The sequence below is a fragment of the Nuphar pumila genome, chromosome 16, assembly GCF_984573655.1.
Source record: "Nuphar pumila chromosome 16, dmNupPumi1.hap1.1, whole genome shotgun sequence".
NCBI classification, from domain to species: domain Eukaryota; kingdom Viridiplantae; phylum Streptophyta; class Magnoliopsida; order Nymphaeales; family Nymphaeaceae; genus Nuphar; species Nuphar pumila.
In genome coordinates, this window is record NC_143264.1 from 71,622,214 (window position 1) to 71,645,317 (window position 23,104).

The following is a 23,104-nucleotide window of genomic DNA, read 5'->3' on the forward strand; positions in this document are numbered from 1 at the left end:
GGTAGGAGGTGTTGGTGTATCTGTTTGACAGTCATGCTTCCATTTCTGTCTTTTTTGTTTTCTTCTGCTTCTGCTTCTGAGAAGTTTAAGGTGGATTCAAAAGCTTGAAGTTTTCATAGGAAGGACATGTTGGATGATAGATTCATCTTGTCAATCACAGGTTTTTGCTGTTAAGAGTGTTCTGCAGAAGCCAGTCAGTTTGATACAAGGTCCTCCTGGCACAGGAAAGACTGTCACTTCTGCAGCTATTGTGTATCACATGGCCAAACAGGGGCAAGGTCAGGTAAGCAATCGTCCTACATATTTTATTATCATCCTGGCGCTTTGGTTTGCCTAATTTGTTATATTGGATTTCCATCTAATTATTGTTGATATGCACTTGATGTTAGGTCTTAGTTTGTGCACCAAGTAATGTGGCAGTTGATCAGCTTGCTGAGAAGATCAGTGCAACTGGTTTGAAGGTAATGACATGTCTGCTTTGTTTTTCAAAACTTTATGCCACATGGTTAAAGATGTGTTTGTCTTTGTGTTCAATATGTGCTCTTTGTTGAATGCCTGCAATCCTTTTTTCTTCTATTTGTTTCCTTTCTTGTTTTTTTCTTTTTTTTGGAGGGGGGTTGAAGAAATTGATATCCATTTGCTGCTATATTGATTTTATTTTTTTACATTTTTCTTCTTAACGTCTGTTGGTTACTTTTATTAATCTTATCAAGTGGAGGCAATGACATTTGTCTTTTTTTGATGGGCTTCTACCTTTTTTTTTTGTATTTCCAAATGAATTTCCCTTTCCTTTTAACTGAATAGTTCTTCCTTAGCTTGTTGAAGTTACCATTTTCAGGCAGCCTTTTTATCAAGCATCATATACATTGTTATCTAGTTTCATGCAAATTCTTTTTTTCCTTTCTACATGTATGCGAGGGTTGGGGTTTGCATGAATGTGAAACAAGATATTTTCTTTTTTGCTTATGAAGAGAAAAGCAGCAGCATGTGATAAAGCATCACTGTGGATGCTATAGAGAGAAAACTCCGAGGTCTTCTGGAATATTTTGCATGATGGCCCTCTCTTTTCATTTGAAGCAGTATAATGTATTTTTGTTGTGCAGTTTGTCTTCCATAGAACTGCACTGTGTATTCTATATGTGAAATAGATTTTCAAATTTCAAATTTTATATATATCAGTGTTCAGATGCATGTCACATCTTGATTTATTTCCTTACTCCAAATCAGAGTTACCAGAAGCGTCTATGTAATAGGGGAAGCGCGATTCCCCGATATGCGTTTCGGAAGCGCAAAACGTTACGCTTCCGAAACGTGTAGGGGAAGCGTCCCTTTTTTTGGGGAAGCACACTTCCCTTTTATGGGAAACACTCTTCCCCCTCGCTTTCCTCTTTTTTTTTTTCATTTTTTTTCGCTTCCCCCTCGCTTCCTAGGTCGCTTCCGGTTCGCTTCCTAGGTCGCTTCTGAGACGGTTCGTGATTCGCTTCTAAGTCGTCCCACGCTTTCTGCTTTCTAAAATTTTGAAAGTGCGTCGCTTCCCGCTCCCGCTTCCTCGACTGGCAACCATGCTCCAAATTCAGATTTGTGAAGATTTAAACAAATAGTCATAAAGTCCTATGATCTATAGTAATGCTCACTAAATTTATTTACTTGCACTTTTGCAAGAAATGATTTTATTTCCTTAATTTTCTAAAATCCTCCCCTTCTCTTCACAAATTTGATAGCATGATATGCTTGTGTAAGGTTTATTTATGGTGACATTATCATCATTTATCACCTTTACGATAACCATTAATGAAATTGTATATAGATGGATGATATGACTACCATAGTTTGTTCAATTCTAATTCAAAATGAAAAGCTGTTTTCCAAAGCAACTATTTGGATTGTGGAAAAAATAAGCTTGTACTTTTTGTGGCCTTAAATCAAGAGACCAATCCAAATGAGTGCGAATAAAGCAAAAAATGTTGACTAGAAGGAAAGAAACAGCAATATCATTGAATGCATATCATCATGTCTATCCATAGATGACTTCATGTGAGAGGCTTTACCTTGCAGATTGTGTAATTTTGTAAGCGAACTTTTTATTGGAAGGAGGGGTTGGTGGACCAAGGTGCTAGGAAATCTTTTTTATCAGATATCATTAGTGTACAACCGATTGTGCAATTCTGAAGCTCGACTTTCAATTTTATCTTGCTACTGACTTCTTAGCTTCAAGGATTATAGTTCCCTTCTCTCATACTACTAGGAGTCTAGGACCTCTAGCTCTTTCTCATAGAGCATAAACCTTTTCTTATCAAGTTTCTGTTGAATTGGAATTTGTTTGATTTGAGTTGTTTGTTCAAAGACATCTACAGGGGAACTCATCTTTGTGTCTTTTTTGGCTATCTTGGCTTGGAGTTCCTGATTGTAGACCCATTTTCCACATAGGTATTGGGGTTATAGGTAGTTTCCTGGAATGAGGATGTTTCTGTCTACTTGCTGGTGATGAGTTATGGACTATCGAGAATATTTAAAATTACTGATACTTTGGGGAGGCTATTGCTTTTATAATGGAGGAGTAGGGTTATGCAAAATTTTCAAATGTTTGTGTAGGGTAGAGGGGGTTGAGAGGTGTTGGAAGACACTATGGTCATTGTTTGGGGCCATAGAGGGGGACAATATGGTGGCAGATGTCTTAAGGCCAGTAACATGACTTGTTTTGGATTTTGAATGCTTCTTTGACCTTGCTTCCGTTGTATCCTTGCATCTCTATTTGACCAAAGAACTTTTCATGTTATTATTTTAACAGTTTATTCTGGTTTGGTTCTCCTTGCTTCCTCTTTTGTCTTATTTTGTATAAAAGGCATGCTGTGAGGTGAAATTGTTTTCCTTGTGTTTACCCTGTATGAATTTTGAAAGATAATTGCCCACTTCCTCCTATTTTTATGCCGAAAATGGGGCTTGGTAACTTGGCTTTATGCTTCTGAAAGACTTGGTGGTCTGCAAGTTGAAAAAGAGTCTGCTAAATGTTTTGTCAAGTTTTTTTTCTTTTTCACTTGGTTAGAGTGCTAGACAGAGGTAGGATTTAGAGTCTTAGACATTATTAAAAATTTAAAACACATCTCCAACTTGATGGGCTTAATCATATGAATTTGGTGAAAGATTGATTGACTCATGACCATATCAGTTTCATCTAAAGGACCTACAAGATTTTGGTAGGCTCTTGATCCCACTCAGCATGGATCTAATTTGAGTCCCAAATTAAGTCCAAGTCACAATGGAATATCATATTTCCACTCTTTCTTTTGATAACATGATTCCTGTCAATTTGTTACTTTATTAGTTTGTTTTTGTTATTATCAGATAATGTCCTGTAGTTGCTGTTCAAAATCCTTGACCATATACTACTGGGTTTGGAACTTTGGTTAATGACTTCTTTTCTGAGTCAAATCCTCTTCAGGTTGAATGGCATTTAGTTTGTTCTTATCCGGGGTAAAGTCCTAAATTAATTTGGCTCTTTCTGGGTTGAGACGAGGTGTTGAATTTTTAGTTTGTAACATCATTTCCTGTTCATTTTTTTCCATAAGGATGACTTTTTTTCCGTAAGGAATAATTTCTATTCATTTGTCACTGTACAGTTTCAAGTCAGGTGCAGTGGCATGTGTGTTTTTTGTTTCATATTGATGCTTAATTGTTACTATTGCCTGGTGAACATATGTGAAATTCTGGTAGTTATGTTCTGTCATTTTTTTCAGGTTGTTAGGCTTTGCGCAAAATCAAGGGAAGCTGTAAGCTCACCTGTCGAACATTTAACACTGCATTATCAGGTATTCTCGTTTGTTGACATTTTTTGGGAATATGTTTTTCGATAATATGCAACCCCTATCTTGATTGGTTGCATTTTCTAGGTTCTGTTCCTAAACTAAGTTTCTTGTTCTTTCTGAATTGTGCCAGGTCCGACACCTTGATACATCAGAAAAGAGTGAGCTTCATAAGCTTCAGCAGCTGAAGGATGAACAAGGTATAGTAGATTGAATCCAATCACTTTTGCTTGAAGCACCCTATTCTGTTAAAATCATGAACCAGTTTTGTGGTAGTGGAACCTGTAATTTATATCAAATTTATATCGATAGTTGTTCAGTTGTGGGGACGTTCACTCTAAAAACTCAGTTTCTTTTTTATCTTATTTGGCAATTCCATATGTGCTCTTTTCCAAATTTTGGTGCAAAGAACTTTTAAGATCATCTATGTCATCTGACGTACTGCATGCATCCTTGTAGTGTGTTTGCGATGGATTGAGGATGTTCTAATATTGCTTTTATGTGGTTATTTGCTAGTTATGTAGTGTATGATTGTACAATTCCTTTAAAAATGGAATGTATAACTGGTCTCTTTTGGCCATGTAGGTGGGTGTGTTACCATATCAGCTTTGCGATATTTTATGTTGTGTTTTTTTACTGATTTGCAATTGTAAATACAGTATGTATCTTTGGTAATACCGGACACATGATATTCCATTTCTAATACTTCAAAATGACTGGGGGAAAGTTTTTTGGTTGAGCTGTTTTGGCTTTATAAACATCTGTTTTCTCCTGTCCATTGCCTTTTAGAAGCTAAATTTTTATTACGGCCCAGGAATTTGTTTTCTGTCTAGGCTGTCTTGATAAAATCAAGTTTATTACTGAATACTGATCCCTCAACAGGAGAGCTTTCCAGCAGTGACGAGAAAAAGTACAAGGCTCTCAAGAGGGCAACAGAGAGAGAGATAACCCAGAGTGCAGATGTCATTTGTTGCACTTGTGTTGGTGCTGGTGATCCACGCCTATCAAATTTTAGATTTCGTCAGGTTTGTAGCTGCATTTTGATATTTTTGTCTATAGTTTTGTTGTCGTGTGCATCCTAACATTTTGAATGCTTTTTCAGGTTCTTATTGATGAGTCTACTCAGGCAACAGAACCAGAGTGCCTTATTCCTCTGGTTCTTGGTGTGAAGCAGGTAGATGTTAACTAGTAACTCTTTCTTCAACCGCTGCAGTAAATGATGTTTTTTTCTCAGAAATTTTTACTTCATCTACTGATCTTTTCTTCTTTCTAATATTTTCCAAATAGGTTGTTCTTGTTGGAGACCATTGCCAGCTTGGTCCAGTCATCATGTGCAAGAAGGCAGCTCGTGCTGGTCTTGCACAATCACTTTTTGAGCGCCTTGTGCTGCTTGGGGTGAAGCCATTTAGGTTACAGGTGATTCTTTTGATGGAGTTTCTGTATGCTATTCATTATTTGCATCACTTTGGCTTTGGCCAAAAAGAAAAAAGAAATAATCTAACAAATGCTTAAATACCTAGATTCATAGTTGGCAAACTCGTGACTCGGAGTCGGATCACCCAACCCTTGACTTGCAAGTCAGTGGGTCAACTTGGTAACTCGGATGAGTTAGGACTATACATTTTCTAGTGTTAAGATATGGAAAAAATCAAAATTCATATTGTATAATACTATAATCACTAAATTTAGCACATGACATCAATGACTAAGCTATATAAGTATTCAGTTATACATAATTTTTAATATTTATGATTTAGAAACATATAATTATTTATAACAAGTATTCTTTTATGGGAATTATGCATTAAAATCACAAAATGCATAAAAAAACATTGTTTTTGCATGTGGATCGGCAGTCCTGAATCGTGACCCAGTTGGATTCCGATCCGGGTCGACTCGGGCGATTCCCCAGTTGACTTGCCGGGTTTGCCAACTATGCCTAGATTGTCTAGCATGTTTGGTGGTTTAGAATGTAAATTTCAAGGCAAAATAATAAATATAGCAGTTCAAGCACCAGCCTTAGTGTCTCTTTCTCCTTTTGTGCAATTAATATTTGGGCAATGTGGAAAATTACATATTACATTCTGGTTATTAACATGCAGAAGCATATTCATATTAGAGATTATATTCAACATCTGATATGGTGGTTGTAGGGTAAAATGCATATTAGCCATTCTTTTTTCTATTCAAAAAATCTGACATTCGGTTTCTTTTGAGCGGTGTATGGGACCATTCAGGCTTATTGATATCAGTTGCTCTTGTTGTGCATGCTCACTTTTGGCATTAACAAACATATGTTGGAAGATGTAGAAAATATGGCAAGCGGATTGTGTTCAAGACTAGTTTCTGTTAGTGTTTTACTCTAGTATCTGATTGCAGGTTCAATACCGTATGCATCCTTCACTGTCGGAATTCCCATCCAACAGCTTTTATGAAGGCACTCTCCAAAATGGGGTGACTATCAATGAACGGCAGTCACCTGGCATTGATTTTCCATGGCCGGTTCCAAACCGTCCAATGTTTTTCTATGTTCAGGTATCATGGATATGAAGCACTTTAGTTTCATCAGTTCCTTTTGGTATCATGCAGCTTTAACTTCGTATTGTAGTGCCTTATAGTTTAATGCTTGAAATATATTTCCTTTAGATGGGCCAAGAAGAGATAAGTGCAAGTGGAACATCCTATCTAAACAGGACTGAGGCTGCAAATGTTGAAAAGATTGTCACTACATTCTTGAGGAGTGGAGTAATTCCTAGTCAGGTCCAATTTTCTGCTCTCTTTATATGTAGCACTGGCTGTCATTCTACCTTTTATCATTCTCAGATTCTTTTCATTATTTTTTTGTGTTTCTGAACCGTCTTATTAATATTATTATTTTTTTACAATTGTAAGATCGGAGTAATAACACCGTATGAAGGGCAACGAGCATATATTGTGAATCACATGTCAAGGAATGGAGCTCTTAGGCAGCAGCTATACAAAGAAATTGAGGTTTTGTTTCTTTTTTTTTTAACATTAGAAAATTGAACTTGTCAGTAGCTATTGTGGAAATTTATTATTCAGGCACCTATTTCTTCTGCAGGTTGCTAGTGTTGACTCTTTCCAAGGAAGAGAGAAGGATTACATAATATTATCTTGTGTTAGGAGCAATGAGCATCAGGTGCATCTTTGAAACTGATTTGGGGCTCTTCTGGGACATTTTGTATTTCATTATTCCATTTCTTTCATCTTAATTCTGTTACTCAATCAATTGTCTGATTCAGGGTTATTGGAAACTCTATTTGCATGTGTGGAACCCGTTTCCTAGGAAATCATTTCAGAAACGTGTAACCCAACATGTCGGAAACTCATGGGAGACACATTTCCCTTCGAGCGAGAAAATTGTTTCCCATCACATGAGAAACCCATTTACTTTGCCTGGGAAACACATTTTTGTATGTGTTCCACTTAACTTTTTCCTATAGACACCTATCATCTAAAATTTTTAATTGTTTTAAAAAAATATATGTTTTTGCATCGTTTTAATGTTAAGAATGATGTAATATGATAGCTGAAATGGGAAAATCCCATAATTTGATGTAACTGCACTATTTTTACCTTATTTCATTTTAGAGCCCTATGTTGCATTTAAATACTTATATTTGTTATTTGATAAAAGTAACTGAATTGTACACTGGTTTACAAGTGGTATAAACCGTATGTCTAATTATTTTATAGTTCTAAGTTCTAACCAATGTATGTTGATTCATTGTAGTGGATTGTCAATCAGTGAATGATATTTCATAGATGTACATTACATTCAATTTAATATTTGAAAAAGGTTCCTTAGTATTGCAAATGAGCAACTCCATCTTATGAAATACTAAATGTACTTTAGTTGGTGCTTTACAAGAAAAACACTTGCAATGGAATTCTGTAAGTTTAACTGTACACACATACACATGCACACACTCAACTATCATTTCAAACTGCTTTCGATGTTTATGTCAGATGTGGGGATACTATATGGACAGATTTCTCTCTGAGTGTACTATATATGGCTGATATTTTGTCCTGATTTGTCATTGCAAATTGGTGTTTGTGGAACTTACCTTTTTCAATTTGATGCTAACAATTACACAGGGCATTGGGTTCCTGAATGATCCACGTAGATTAAATGTGGCTCTTACCCGGGCTCGTTATGGGATTGTAATTTTGGGAAACCCTAAGGTTTTGAGCAAGCAACCATTGTGGAATGGCTTATTGACACATTTTAAGGTATCTTGTTTTATGCTGTATGCACGTGTTTATGAAGGTTTCTGTACTTAAACATGCCTCATTTCTCAGTCACTGAATTATTGTGTAATTGGCTCAGCCGCTCAGGCCATCAACTCATTTGATTTAGGCTTTCTTTATCATCTTGATCTAATTCTTTAGTAAATAATTTCTACTTCATATGTACATTGTGGGGTTTGGTATTAATATACACTTAGCTTAATTCATATTTCATAGTAATGGTTTCAACTCACTTGGATGTCATATCTACTGTTGTTGCATGTGCTTCAGGCAGTTAATCGATGGAACAAGTCTGTTTTCTATATTTGTTGAGTGCAAAACATGCTGTTGTTGACTTCCTCTTTTATAATATAATCACTAAAGTTACATGTCTTCCATTAGAAACTTGCTTGTTCTGCATTTCTCTTGCTTTCCACTTAGCAATTGAGATTTGCATCTATGTAGTTGACTGGCATCTCCACCTTTTGGCACAGTGAGCCTTCTTTGACATGGTAAATTCAGTCCGACAGGTGGGTGAATCTTCCAATGGTGATGTGCTAGGCTAAATCATCTAGGTTGGTTCGGATTATGGGACAGTTAGGGTTTTGTAGTTTGCATGTCAAGAATTGGATTTTGATATAAGAACATCCATATAAAGCAAAAACAACAATTGTACCTGAGAAATCCACAGATATTCAATATGGGAGGTTTGCATGCAAATTCTTTCCCCTGTTGGTGTTTGGCACAATGATGGGTTCAAATTCATCAGTGTTTATTAGGTGCAGCAGGCTTGTTTAAGTTTTGTTTTGTTAGGATTCAGGAATGGAAAGAGAGACCAAGAGATGAAAGGCTTTGTCTGAAGAAAACATATTGTTGGGGGAAGGAAAATAAAACATTTCAAAGAAAGATGAAAACAATTGTACCTGAGAAATCCACAGATATTCAATATGGGAGGTTTGCATGCAAATTCTTTCCCCTGTTGGTGTTTGGCACAATGATGGGTTCAAATTCATCAGTGTTTATTAGGTGCAGCAGGCTTGTTTAAGTTTTGTTTTGTTAGGATTCAGGAATGGAAAGAGAGACCAAGAGATGGAAGGCTTTGTCTGAAGAAAACATATTGTTGGGGGAAGGAAAATAAAACATTTCAAAGAAAGATGAAAAAGTAAAACATAGCAATAAAAGTGACGAGGCCTTGGAATCTCTGCGAGGACCGCCCATGGGATCACACAGTGGCTGGAATAAACAAAAGATTATAATTATTATCAAATTCTGATGTACATACTGTATCTAGATCCATCATTCAGATTGTGTATTAGAAACTTATTGGAGTGCTCTGAATGATTTCAAAATAACAAAATATGTAAAAGTGTTGCTGTTACGCTCATGCAATAAGACACAGACACATCGTGATACACCCATTCTCATAGCATTCCTGAAGCTACAAACTTGCTTCAAAATTTATCTTTGCATCTCAGATTAATCATAAAATTCTAAATTTTACAATGACTCTTCAGGTTCTCAAGTTCATTTGTGGTTTGCCTTGTAACCAGTTGTAGTCATGTGGCTTGCAAACTTGAGGTTTGTGTCTTCAACAGGAACCATATTTCTGAAAAGATGGAAAGGGCGGAAACTGCTTAATTAATTGTATTCGCTACGCAAGCCCAGTTTTCTAATCTTTTGTCAAAGACTGAACCTTGGGTCCTTGACATTTCATCGTGTTGACTCTCATTGCCTCCACCTTCCTGATCTTATGAACATGTTGAGAAAGCAACATTAGGGCCCTGTTTGGAAACTCGGTGTCGGTGTCAGCTAAGGATGCACATAAGGAATCCATAGTTCTCATGGTTTTGGCAAATCCATGTGCATGTTTTGGGTCATTGGTATAACTATCATGGGGATTTACCACTTCCAACCGGTTGCCTGTTTGGTATGCCACTTTAATGCTGCATTTACAACGTTGGAAGGGTATCAGAAGAGGAACTGGACTAGTCAGAAGCTCTGTCGGCGTGGGAACCAGGGTGATAGTTGGCAACTACCACCTCATTAAGGTGGTAGCTGAAACGAGGAATTGGAAGTGGCAAATGCCACCCCCATTCCCTCTTTTCCTGTTTTTCCATCCTCCCCAAACAGTCGCTGGCACTGGGTATTCCCCAGATCCACTCTGGTGCCCTCCGACACTGAGTTTCCAAACAGGGCACAATTTGCTATTTTTATGAAAAACAAACTTGACAGGGTGTTCTCTTATGTTATTTTGAGGCATCGAGGAAGATGTTCAAACAATACTCTTTTGTAGTGTCAGTATTCTGTTTAGTGATGCTCTAAGGTGGTGGGTGATTGTTACTGGCTGCACCTATTTTGTTTATATGATTTGGCCTTTGATTTAGGATCTGGTTATTTTTCCAGTTGATTATGACTAAATCATCCATTCAACTAGGGAGCCCTACCAACTTAAGTTGGATTACTTTTTTCACAAATGAGGTTATCAAGTGCTAGATCTTTCCTTTTAGTATGGGTTCAGGATGGCTTATTTGCAATTTAGGTATCTCAATATTGAATCAAGTACATGTTTAGGAACTATTTTACAATTTAGATTGCACTTGTAATTTGACCATTGTTTTTATCTGTCCTCCAAAATTTTGATTATATTATGACATTGGTCAAGCCTACCAAGATGGTAAGTAGGCTATTTTGAACATATCAGCGAAAACTAAATCTAACATTTGATGACCTGATCAGACCAAACTTGACAAACTTTTGGTACTCAATAAGAATGATTTGAGATTATTGTGTGTTTAAACTTCATTGGAGGGGAAATGTTAAATGTGCAACGCTAGAAAACTTGCAGGCAAGGTTGTAAGTAGCGTATCGTTACTCGTATCGGTTGATCCAATAGTAACACCGTATCGTATAGTAAACGTAACGCAATTTTTTAATAAAAAATTCACAAAAATCCAAAAAAATAAAGAAAAATAAGAAAAAACCAGTAAAAATTCTAAAAAAAATCACATGACATGAAATCATGATGAATTGTACCAACTACATACGTAAAATCACATTATGAAGCATTTATGTCTTTATTACATACCACAAGAGTCATACTTGCATATTACATAAACAAAAACATCTCACAAGAACAAGTTTTTTAATAAAACATGAAACATCAATAATCATAATTATCTTCTTCTCTTTCTTCGACATCCACATCGTCCCCAAGATACGTGGGATCTTCATCATGTATCTCTTGTGCTCCTTCCATGTTAATCCATTCAATGTACTCTTCATTCAAAAGAGCCTGTGCTTCTTCTTTAACTCATGCATCCAATTCATCAAAATGTTTCAAACTGATGGGATCAAATTGCTCTTTGTGCCTCTTTAATAATAACTTTTCGATTTGCCTAAAAAGATGACATGAAAAAAATTAAATTTAGTTGAGTTTTGAAAGAAAATTACAAATAATCTTTATAATTTTATATACCTCTACCTCAGTCGTAAGTTGTAGTGAACGTAGATGAGCTCATTGAGCCTTTTGTGCTCCAATCTGTTTTTTCTTTTGATATGGATTTGCTTGAAGACAATCCAATTTCTCTCACATTCACTTGCACTACATGTTTGGCTTAGAATGCGAATGACAAAAGCTCTCAGATTTAGAACACCACTTCTAAACCTGACTCACTAGAAGTCTGCAAAAAAATAAGAAAATGAAAAATCAATTATAAGACAATAACATATATACAACCATCCAAAACATCATAACTAAATAACAATTTGAAATTAAAATCGAAATAAACAAAATAAATTACTTGGATGCTCTTCATATCATACAATGCATTATCATAAGTTTCTATTTCCTTATAAATTTGATCTTGAATGCTATAATCAGGGTTCAACCTTTCGATGCAATCCAAAAGTCCCTTGTTGACTTTTCGGTCCATTTTAAAAGTAAGGGAGTATCTAAATGCAAGATTTAAATAGTATGCTGCAGCATAAAGAGGTTGATGAAGTTACCCAGTCCACCTATGATCAATGATGTTCTATATAGGTGTGTAAAATTTTTCTTTCCCTTCACATTATCTCTAATGACCTTTTTTGCCTTATCCATGGCCTCTTAGAGATAACCCATGGCTGGTATATCTTCACTGTCAACCAATCAAAGCACCTTCACCAAAGGTATAGTTATTCTCAATAACTTGACACATGAATCCCGAAATTCACTTCTGAATACAATATCTATAATTTCTCTGTCTTTTTTTTGTGTGCATGGGGATATGCATTCCACTCATCTGATTATAACGTTTTTTTAGTGCAGATTTATTCTTTACTAAACTTTGTCTTGAAAAAAAAATAGTAGCAAATCTAGTAACTACACTACGAATCAACTCAGTACCACTAGTGTACTTTTTTTTTAGGCTCAAAACCTATGCATGATTATAAATAAATGTAGTAATTTCTTGGCAGCATTCAACTGTTTGATATACCTCATCCATGAGGTCAATGCAATGGGTAGCACACGGGGTCCAAAAGAATGACCCAAATTTTTCTGTCAATTCTTTATTTGCTGCATTATCAGTAATGAATTGCACTATTTTAAGGTTTAACCTCTATAACAACTTGATAAAAAACTCTAAGCAATACATCCGATGTCTCGGGCGTATCAGACTTATCAATTGATTTAAAAAACATAGTTCCTTTGGGGTAATAGACAAGGAAATTTATTAAGGTCCTCGACTTTCTATATGTCCACCTATCTGTTATGAAGCTACAACTAGCCTCTCTCAATGACTGTCCCATATCATCATAATATGCCTTCACTTCTTTCACATTAGCATCTAAAATCTTTTCTCTTGAAGAATGATATGAAGGCATCTTGTATCTCGGCTCGATACCGGTTATAACATCTGCCATGGTCTGTAAACGAATGAAATTTGTCGCATTGAAAGAAATACTAGCATCATAGAACCATCTCCCAACCGTGACATCCACTTGCTCGACTAAATATTGAGGAGTCATAGCAGTACAAATGTTGAATTGCATCCCAGGTGCAATCCTAGGAGGGAAAAAGCTCCTAATAGAGTTTCTAGCTATACCTCCTGGTCCTCCTCTCGGAGAACTCCCTTCTGCTCATTTTCTTTCTCTTCTTTTTGTAGCCGCGGCGACAACCGCGACACTGCTACTGGCACCAACCACACTTTTCTCCTTTGCTGCAGAACTTTCTACTTATGATCCTATGTTATGAGCTGTAGTATCAGAAGTAGGGAGATCATCTTCGTAATACACATCCTCCTAGGGCCTTCCATATCTCATTTCTGCCTCATTCATCTCTCTTTCTTGTCTTTTTTCTCTCAAATCATCAAGTTATTGTTGACATTGCCATTTTACGACATTCGGCAATTTGCTTGATATGCATGCTTGGACATTATGATGTGTCCTGACTAAATGATACTTCAACCGAGAGATACCACCTGAAAAACTATTTTTGTAATAGTTGCATTTGATTCTCAATCGGTTTCCACTCGTTATTTGAGTGCACCATTGCCATGCCGGATCTTTCGATGCCATCTTCCTCCAAAAATATTCAATAACAAGCAAAAAATAAGAATTTTTTACCTTAATCCACTTCCTTGGGTGAAAAAAATAGGTGGAAATGCACTCTTGAGAAAATTGCAAAAGCCCTCTCTTGCTCACTAATCGACCCCCAAATCGATCTCACGAAACGTAGGGTGCATGAGTTCCCTTCCAATAGCCTCTACTCATGTGTAGAAGTTGGCCCTTAAGAGGACTTTTAAACCCAAAATGAAAAAGACCAAGTTTCGGGTCTTTTTTAGTGCGCTAGACCCCTATCGTACGATATGGGTCGATACACGGGTGTATATACACCTGATACGGGTACAATACATTACTCATAGTGAGACACGAGTGTGTATCGTATCGTTATATAAAAAAGTAACGATACATATCGTGTGGTATTGTACGATACAACATGATACCGACAACCATGCCCACAAGAACGAAACAGTTCTGCTCTTAATTGTGAGATATGAGTAGGGATGTTAAGGTCAGACCTGGCATAAACTAGAACAGCTGACATTTTAATTTTTTTACATTTTTCCATTGAAAAATAGCAGATCTCATCTGGGTCTACTATGAAATTTCTTAAACCATACCAGGGGCCATACCATATACTACTTGGACCTTATGGGGCTGACGTGAATAGGTATTTTACTTATTACATTATGCTTAAAGCCTTAAACCTTGGTCCTATCAGATCTGATTCATGACGGAGCCAGGCCATATCTGTCCAATTGACAGGTTGGGATGTAAGCCTTAAACCTTGTTTCCCATGGTCTCTCAACCTTATGTCTTAAATCATGATCTAGGTGTGTTTAGGTTTTTCACACGATGATGTTGCCCATAGAATTATGTTTGCGAGTATATCTTGAGCCTGTACATTCGAGTGAAAACTGTTAACCTTGTAGTAATGTAGTGCGTGTTCTGCTCTTCATTTGCGTACTGTCTTATCTGTTAAAAATTGGTTATACATTTGTACTATGTGTTCAGTATTCACATGTAGTGACTCTTATTTTTGGAGTGAAAATTTGGGAAGTAATACATGTAGGACAAGGTTAAACACTTCTTTTCATATGGGTTCTTTGAGCTGCTTTAGCAATCAAATTTAAATAGATTGGCACTTTGCTTATATTGATGATCGTTATGAGTTATTTTTGCTTGCAGGAGCATGAGTGTTTGGTGGAAGGACCTTTAAATAATTTGAAGCAAAGTATGGTTCAGTTCCAGAAGCCAAAGAAGGTTTGCTACCTGTTGTCTTTGCTGTTTCTTGAATGATGAAGTTTCCTAGTAACTCTGAATAGGGGACTTTCTGGAATGCTTTTATTGATACTGGAGAATTCCTGTCTCAATGTTTTTGTGCAATGTTGTGCAACAGATCTACAATGATCGCAGACTTATCTTTGCCAGCATGCCAGCACCTGTCCCTGGTGATAACTTTCCACCTGTTGGATCTCCAGGCTCCAATGCTGATAAAAGGGGGGCTTGTAGCAAAGGTAAATTTTCTGTGGTTGTTTCTGACTTTTACGATTAACATGCACTTTGATAAATATGAACCTATATGTTGCATAAATCTTAGCATGGAAAAGTGACATTTGAGTTTACTTTATTTTTCCTTTCCTTTTGATTTCTCAATATAGTTTTTTATATTAGAAATTTGTTTGAAAGATGATGCTTTACTGGGTTATATGTTCTCTGTTTTAAAATTCTTTCAGCAGAAATATTTTAATAATAAAAATTCTTTTGATTATTTAGCAGTTGGTGCTTGTGTACCTACTAATTGATTTTTGTTTCCCAGCATCAAATTAGTTTTAGTTTTTCTGAGTCATTAGCCCAATTGTTAGATTCTTCCTTTCACATGCCAGAATAAATGTGGGTCCATACATACATGAGGAGGCAGGGAGGAAGGAAATGCCTTTTGTGGAAAAGAACCTGTCATGTCATTGTCACCTCCACTGTGTTTGGTGAAAACATTTAGCAAGAGATATCACAGGTTTACATGGTGTCTTTTCCAATTTTGCCACATTTTCTTGCCTTTTTCAGTGTTGGATGAGCCAACTATCTTGTTATATCACTAATTCTAGTCATCTTTATAGTTGATTTGAGGTGTTATGTGCTGTTAGTTACATATCTTTGTACTCAAATAGCATATTTAAAACTTTAAAGATTTTCCTTTTGAAATCTTAACTTATTTTCTATGTCATGACTACAATAGTGTATGATAAAGTAAATCTAGATATGAGGCCCTTCTGGTACATGCTATGATATGCTTTGCACGATATTGTTTCTTAGCATAATGAGCCATGTTGAAACTCAACTGGATTACCACTATGAAAACTTTGAACCATCACAAATTGTTGAGGGACTGGTCTCTTACGGAAACCATCTATATTATTTATATTTTATTTTGACATTAAATGGTCTAATTTGTAGTTTCCTGTATGATCAGGCCATTCATATATGCCATTTGGTCCACCAAATGGAAACCATAAACCAGGTGTGCATCCTGGGGGATTTCCTGTTACCCGCATCCCACTTCCTCCATTTCCAGGCGTCCCCCCCACACAACCATATGCTATTCCAACCCGTGGTGCAGTTCATGGACCTGTGCCTCAGATTCCTCAGGCTGGCAACAGGGGATTTGGTGCTGGACGTGGAAATGCTGGTGGTCCTATTGGTGGCCATCTCTCTCATCAGCAAGGATCACAGCAACCTCTTGGAAATATTGGATCTTCATTCAATTTCCCTTCTCTGGATAACCAAAACAGTCAGCCTTCTGTTGGTGGACCACTATCTCAGAGTGGATTATTGAGTCAGGTTTGTCTGATTATCTATTGGAACCCACTTCATGCTTCAATTGTAGGACTGCTGAGTCAGGTTGTTTTTGTGTGGTTAATAGGTACCACCAGTTCAAGGACTGAATCAGAGCTTTCGTGACGGATTTTCTCTTGGGGGAATGTCTCAGGTACTTAGCATTGCAATTCTCAATTTAATTATTTGTTTAGCAGGAACTTGCCATTTATTTCCAGGCATCATGCTTTGATAGGATTTCTTTGGGGATGACTTCAAGAGTCAAGGATCTCATGTTGCTTATAATGTTGCTGATTTCTCAACTCAGGTATAAGATGCTCAGTTTTTCTACTTTTTTTATTTGTTTATTTTTCTATGCCTTGTGCAGTTGCTGTATATTTATGTATATTTCTTCTTAAACTTGCTTCATTGACTGTTTGAATTGTACTTTAGTCATCTGAACTATCGTCATTGCTGAACTTTGTTTTTTTGGGTGCAATCTCTTCTGGTCATGGCTGAAAAATTCTTTTGGTAATTTGGTTCAACTTTCTTGGTTGCTTTGTGAGGTGGATCTCTTGTAGTCATGCTGGGTCTAATTCTCTGGTCCCGGAGAGGCTTGATTCTATTTAATTAAATGCTTTTATGGCATCGTATGTATTCAAGTGATTTTTATAAATCAAATTTGCCAGTAGTTGTAAAGATACTTAGATATGAGTGTGTGTGTATCTATCTATTTATATATATATATATATATATATATATATATATATATATATATATATTTGCTACTAATGAAAGTAAGGAACTAATGAGCTAGAAATCATAGGCCCAAGTTGTATCAACTCAGTCTAACCACATAGATGTGTTCAACATGGTATGTTTGCTGAGGATCAAGCCTTAGATCGTGCTTTTCTGATTTCAAATTGTGATCTTTTGAGTTGTGAAATTTTGGCACATTGTGGTCCATTGATTTTTGGACCCCTTTAAAAGCTAATTACTTGTCATAATCACATGATTCAAAATAAGTTTCCTGCTAAACAAACCATGTAGAACACATATGTAACATTTGATCTAAAAAAAATGTAATTTTTTTGAAGAAAAGAGTGATTTCTATTCATTAGTTCCTTACCTTCATTAGTAGGCAATACTTACCCTATATATATTAGAGCGTAGGTGCATGAACATTAGAGCACATCTATACGGTCAGAATTTAAAAATAAAATAAAAAAACCTAAAAAAGCCATCAAGCACGAATGTTCAAGCACCTACGCTCTACTCATATATACTAGAGCGTAGGTGCTTGAACATTAGGTGCTTGTGATTCGTGCTTGATGGGGTTTTCATCTCTTTCAATGTTTTTTTCGCAGTTTCGACCCCATAAATGCTAAGTCACATGGATGTGGGTGCGAGGGTGCGGCACTTTCAAAAACCTAGGGTGCGGGGGTGCGACAGGGCAAAAATGTAAATATATATATATATATATATATATATATATTATATAATATATATAATTTTGAAGTTTTAACAATTAACATTATCATAATTTAATAATTAACATTGTCATAATATCATTCATCATGCATACAATATATCAACCTAAATATCAATCAAATAAGTAAAGCAATTACATAAATCAACCTAAATATCGATCAAATAAGTAAAGCACATTCCAAAATTTGGATGTTCCTTGTCTGCGTTACAAACCCAATTTGAAAATGTTAAATACAATAAAAGTATATTTAAATGAAAAATTAAAAAATAAATAATCAAATAACTAAGAGAGCAAATTAGTACCTGTATTCATCATTAGTTCGCGAAAGTAGTCGAAGATTTGAATGAACATATACTAAATCCTTTGCACGCTTGCTTGTGAGTTTGTTTCTCTTCACGTTGTGGATTTGAGAATATGTGCTCTAATTTCTTTCACAACAAGATGAACTAGCAGGTTGCGATAGCAATCGTAATGCAAGACGTTGGAGAAGAGGTGTTTCTAATCCAAATGTTGACCACCATGTGATAGGATCTATATTATCCTTCTCTCTGGCAAATAATGTTGGTCCATATAATCTCGAAGATGAAAAATTTCCAAACTCTTGTGCGACTAGATTTAGAAGATATGCTTAAAAAAAAGTCTTATCATACACATATTTCTATGTCTTGATAGCTCTGTGTCTAGATTTGGAGGGACACGACCAATACCACCTGCTTGCCACACTTTTTTGCACAATATTTTGGATTAAGAGAATATGCCATGCAATGCAAATGAGTGTTGCTCTTATCCCATATTCTGACTAAAATTGAATTAATATGGTTAAAAAAATTCTGAATCATCCAATGCAGAGTTTTTTTCTTTATGCTTGAAAACAACTTGTATTTTTTCAATCATATTATCCCACATTTTATAAACTCTGTGAAGTATAAGCTCATCCTTATCAACTTCTATCAACATTTCCCAAATAGGTTGGGTAAATTGAAGAAAATATACTACTTTGTCCCAAAACTCATCATCAACAATGAATTTCTTAATTTCTTCAGCCTTGACATCATCATCAACACGATAGAATGTCCAATTTTCATCAGTCACCATGCTAAACAAAGCATTTTTCACTTTTTTAATCTTCTTCACCATCACAATGATGGACGCAAAACGTGTTTCAGCGACTTTCAACAATTTCAAGTCAGAATGCCTATTAAATATAACATTAGCACGATGGTGGTTAACAACAAAATTTCTAATGCTTTTGACATTTTTTTCTAAATCTTCAATCCATGAACATAAAGCATATGCTTGTGAATTTTCTTCTTCTTTGAAGTTGCATATACTCTTTAGGGCCAGATTTAGGCCTTGTGCTACACAGGGAGTCCAAAAAATATGAGGGTAGTCACTGTTAAAATGTAAACTGTAATACATATATATATATTATTTATTATTATTATATTTTTTTATTATTTTCTTTTTCTATTTTTCTTTTTTTCCTTTTTAGCATCTAGTTTAATAGAAACTAGATATTTGATCTGGAACTTGACTGTGCAAATAGTTGTTGGACTGTAGTTTAACCGCTATAATAAATGTTGTTGGACTATAGTCCAACAACTATAATAATAAATGTTGTAGTCCAACAGCTATATTAAGAGACATTGGAATCCAACGTCTCTTTTGGAGAGCTCAAAATGAGCTCTCCTCTCTCTTCCACTTTTTGTATATATAGGGGTGAACCCCTTCAATGTAAATAACCATGCTTCTTAAGCATTTTGTTCATGAATAAAGTATTATTTATTTTTCAAGTGTTCTTCCTTTTATACCCTTTCAAGGGTCATGCTTGTAGTGTCTCCAATAGACACTTGTTTGTGAGTTATTTGTGCATTTGTTGAAGACCACCATTTCATTACATGGTATCAGAGCTACGAAATCCTTAGATCTTGAAGTGCTTCTGCCTCGATTTCCGTGCCACATTTACAAAAGGTGTTTCATCACCTTGTTCTTGGCTCAAGAAGATTTGTTTGAAGAAAGACGAACTTGTGCTACAAAAATTTTTGGTTTTGTATCCTCTCTTATTCCTTTGTCTACTCTTTTTCTTTTCTTTTTATTTTTCTCTCTCTCTCCTCCTATTTATTCCTCTCTTACCCTTGTAAAAGATGGATGACAATGATAAGATCACCATCATTCCTATGAAGCTAAATGATACTAACTATGTAATGTGGGCTTCGATTATGAAGCACCACATTTGGGGAAAAGGTTTATGGGGTATAGTGGATGATTCCGATTTGGAACCTAAACTATCTCTTACCAAGAAAGAGGGTGATAAAGAGGTTCCTCTAACAGAAGAAGAGAAGAGTAAGGCGTTAGCCACTTATGAAAAGAAATGGAAAGAATTGAGGATAGGGCATGCAAAAATTATGTCATGGCTCATCAATAGCATAGACATTAAAAAATGCTCTAGTCTAGCTAAGTTTGAGCATGCCGATAAGGCTTGGGAATACCTCAAAAACATGTATTCCCTTAAAGATATTGCACATGTATGCAATTTACAAGATAAAGTTCGGACAATGACTCAAAAAGATAAAACTATTCGAGAATATTATAATGAGTTTTCCGAACTTTGGGAAGAGTTGGCTCTTCTTGAGCCCAAATGGCATTGTGCCAAAGACATCGAGCTTCGCCAAAAGCAACTCGATATGGAACATTTCTATCGATTTGTGAATGGTCTAAGGCCGAAGTTTGAATCCACCAAATCGGCCCTTTTACATCGTGGAAAAATTCCTTCTATTGTTGATACTCTAGAAGAGCTCACTATGAAGGAAAATAGACTTAGAAAAAGTACTCCAAAAGTTGATGATGACTCTGTTTTAGCTGTATCTAGACCGGGGAATCATACTCGTACTTACAAGCCGCCTCATTTTGGAAGGCAAAACGACGACTTTGATAAAAGAAAAGTTATTTGTCATCATTGTCATGAACCGGGGCACTATAGGCCTCAATGTCCAAAGTTAAAAAGAAGAGAAGAAAAAAGAGTTGCATCTGTTGAATCTGAGTCAAAAGATCAAGATGCACCTGTGTCTATGGCTCAACTGATGGAAATCCTTCAACCTCTTCTCAAAGGGGTATCCTCCTCAACCGAAGCCTCAACTGGAGCGGCAGTTGCATCTTTCTCCGGTCCAGGTAACTTTCCTTGGCTTTTAGATTATGGTGCTTCTTTTCATATGACCCCAAATGTTAATAGTCTATCTGAATGTCTTAAAAATAACTCAAGTGTGTCAAAGTTTTTTACAGCCGATGGCACATCTCTTGAAGTAAAAGGAATAAGATGTTTTGAAAATCTTCAAAAATCCAAAAGATTTTTTATCCCAGAAGTTAGATATATCCCTAAACTTAATTTGAATCTCTTATCTGTCTCGCAAATATCTGATTATGGATGTAATATGTCTTTCTCTTCTCATGGTTGTTGGGTACAGGATCGCCAGTCAGGGAAGCTGATTGGGGAAGGCCATAGAGAAGAAGGACTTTATTACATGGACTTTTTGGAATTACCCAAGAATGCATTTTGTTATAATATTCAGAAATTAGAATTGGATTTATGGCCACCATTTCATTACAGTCACTCTCCAAACTCAATGTTGCACTTTTACAAACTGGAGCGTTGTCTATAATTATTTGTACAACATTCTGATCACCCACTTTTTTTATGACTTCTATAAACAACCTCTTTAAATACTCTGCATTTTTATATTCTCCAAATGCGTCAACTGCTTTCAAGAATACTGTGGCAATAAGCGAAGAAACAGTGAAATTGATCAGTGGACGCCTTTGAATATCTGTCCATTCATCAGACACAATAGAAACTCCATTTTGCTCCCATGAATATTTTTTAATCTCCAACAACCTCTCCACATTTGCCCTCTCTTCTGCAAGAAGTGTGGTTCATATTTTTTCTAAGCTTGGAGGCACATAGTCATTCAAATTACAATTTGCCAAGGATGTTACTAAATCCTTCCAATAAGAATTTCTAGCCGCATTAAATGAGAGTGAACTAGAATAAAAATACCTCCCAACTTTTCTATCCAATTCTTCTCTTCCATATGTATTGAATGCTGCTTTTATCGTTCCTCTACCTCCTACATTGACTTTTCTTTTTTTTTTTTCATCATCTTCTTGGTGGCTTGCAAATGACACACTAACTGCACAAGAATCGGTCATTGTCTTTCTCTTCTCATATTCTTCTTGTATTGTCTTCGCATTGCCTCATCAAATTTTCTACGTCCTGAAATGCTATGTCCTGGTATCTTCAACAAATGAGCCTTCACTCTTGTGTAAAATCCAACAAAATCTCTTTCACAGAGCTTGCATCAAAATCTCTTGTTTTCACCACCTCCTTCTCCAGTTTTTGCAAGTTTATCTACATGTACCTATAGTGGCCCCACCTTATTGGTCCCACTACAACTATCAGCAAAACTAACAACAGAACTCAAATCTTGGGATGAGGATGACGATGACGCAAGTCCTTTCCCTTTATCCTTCATTATTATCCTGAAAACACAAAAAAATACATTCAAAATTTCAAATCAATTATACAAACATTATATATATATATATATATATATATTTCCCCTGCCAAAAACAGGGAGGGACTCAGCCCCTCCCCTGAAATAAGAGGGAGCAGGGAAGCTCAGCCCCTCCCCTGCCGACCCAACAAAAGAGCGAGAGGGGGGGGGGGCTCGGCCCCTCCCCTATCGAAAACAGAGGGAGCAGGGGGGGCTCAACCCCTCCCCTGCCGACCCAATAAGAGAGCGAGAGGGGGTGGGGGCTCGCCCCCTCCCTTGCCGACCCAACAAGAGAGCGAGAGGGCGTAGGGGGGCTCAGCCTCTCCCCTGCCGACCCAACAAGAGGGCGTAGGGGGGGCTCAGCCCCTCCCCTGCCGACCCAACAAGAGAGCGAGAGGGAGCAGGGGGCTCGACCCCTCCATTGCCGACACAAGAAGAGAGCGAGAGGGAGCCAGAGGGTACGTACCTGCGACGAAGGAGAGGAGGAGCCTAGGAGGTGGTGCCGGGGCATCGTGAGGAGAGAGCTCGAGCTGAGCTGGGTGGGAGAGTAGAGATTAGGGCAATTTTTTTGCCCTAATCCTCCTTTTCATCATTTTTTTAAACGTCCGAAACATGGACGAAAATGACCCTGGGTGCGTTGACCGCACCCATGGTCGTGT

At 36.6% G+C, this 23,104-nt stretch overlaps 1 protein-coding gene across 1 annotated transcript in view; it reads left to right on the forward strand.

Annotated features, from left to right (window-relative positions):
- The window catches only part of LOC149813514 (regulator of nonsense transcripts 1 homolog), a 42,295-nt gene that overhangs the window by 12,053 nt on the left and 7,138 nt on the right, over positions 1–23,104 (forward strand). The window contains exons 10-26 of the mRNA XM_089991435.1: positions 161–283; positions 390–461; positions 3,735–3,806; positions 3,934–4,000; positions 4,683–4,825; positions 4,903–4,974; positions 5,088–5,216; positions 6,180–6,335; positions 6,447–6,560; positions 6,693–6,791; positions 6,883–6,960; positions 7,923–8,057; positions 14,784–14,858; positions 14,995–15,112; positions 16,066–16,433; positions 16,516–16,581; positions 16,663–16,734. Coding sequence (XP_089847561.1) covers positions 161–283; positions 390–461; positions 3,735–3,806; positions 3,934–4,000; positions 4,683–4,825; positions 4,903–4,974; positions 5,088–5,216; positions 6,180–6,335; positions 6,447–6,560; positions 6,693–6,791; positions 6,883–6,960; positions 7,923–8,057; positions 14,784–14,858; positions 14,995–15,112; positions 16,066–16,433; positions 16,516–16,581; positions 16,663–16,734 — 1,959 coding nt within the window. The remainder of the gene's footprint in view (positions 1–160; positions 284–389; positions 462–3,734; positions 3,807–3,933; positions 4,001–4,682; positions 4,826–4,902; positions 4,975–5,087; positions 5,217–6,179; positions 6,336–6,446; positions 6,561–6,692; positions 6,792–6,882; positions 6,961–7,922; positions 8,058–14,783; positions 14,859–14,994; positions 15,113–16,065; positions 16,434–16,515; positions 16,582–16,662; positions 16,735–23,104) is intronic.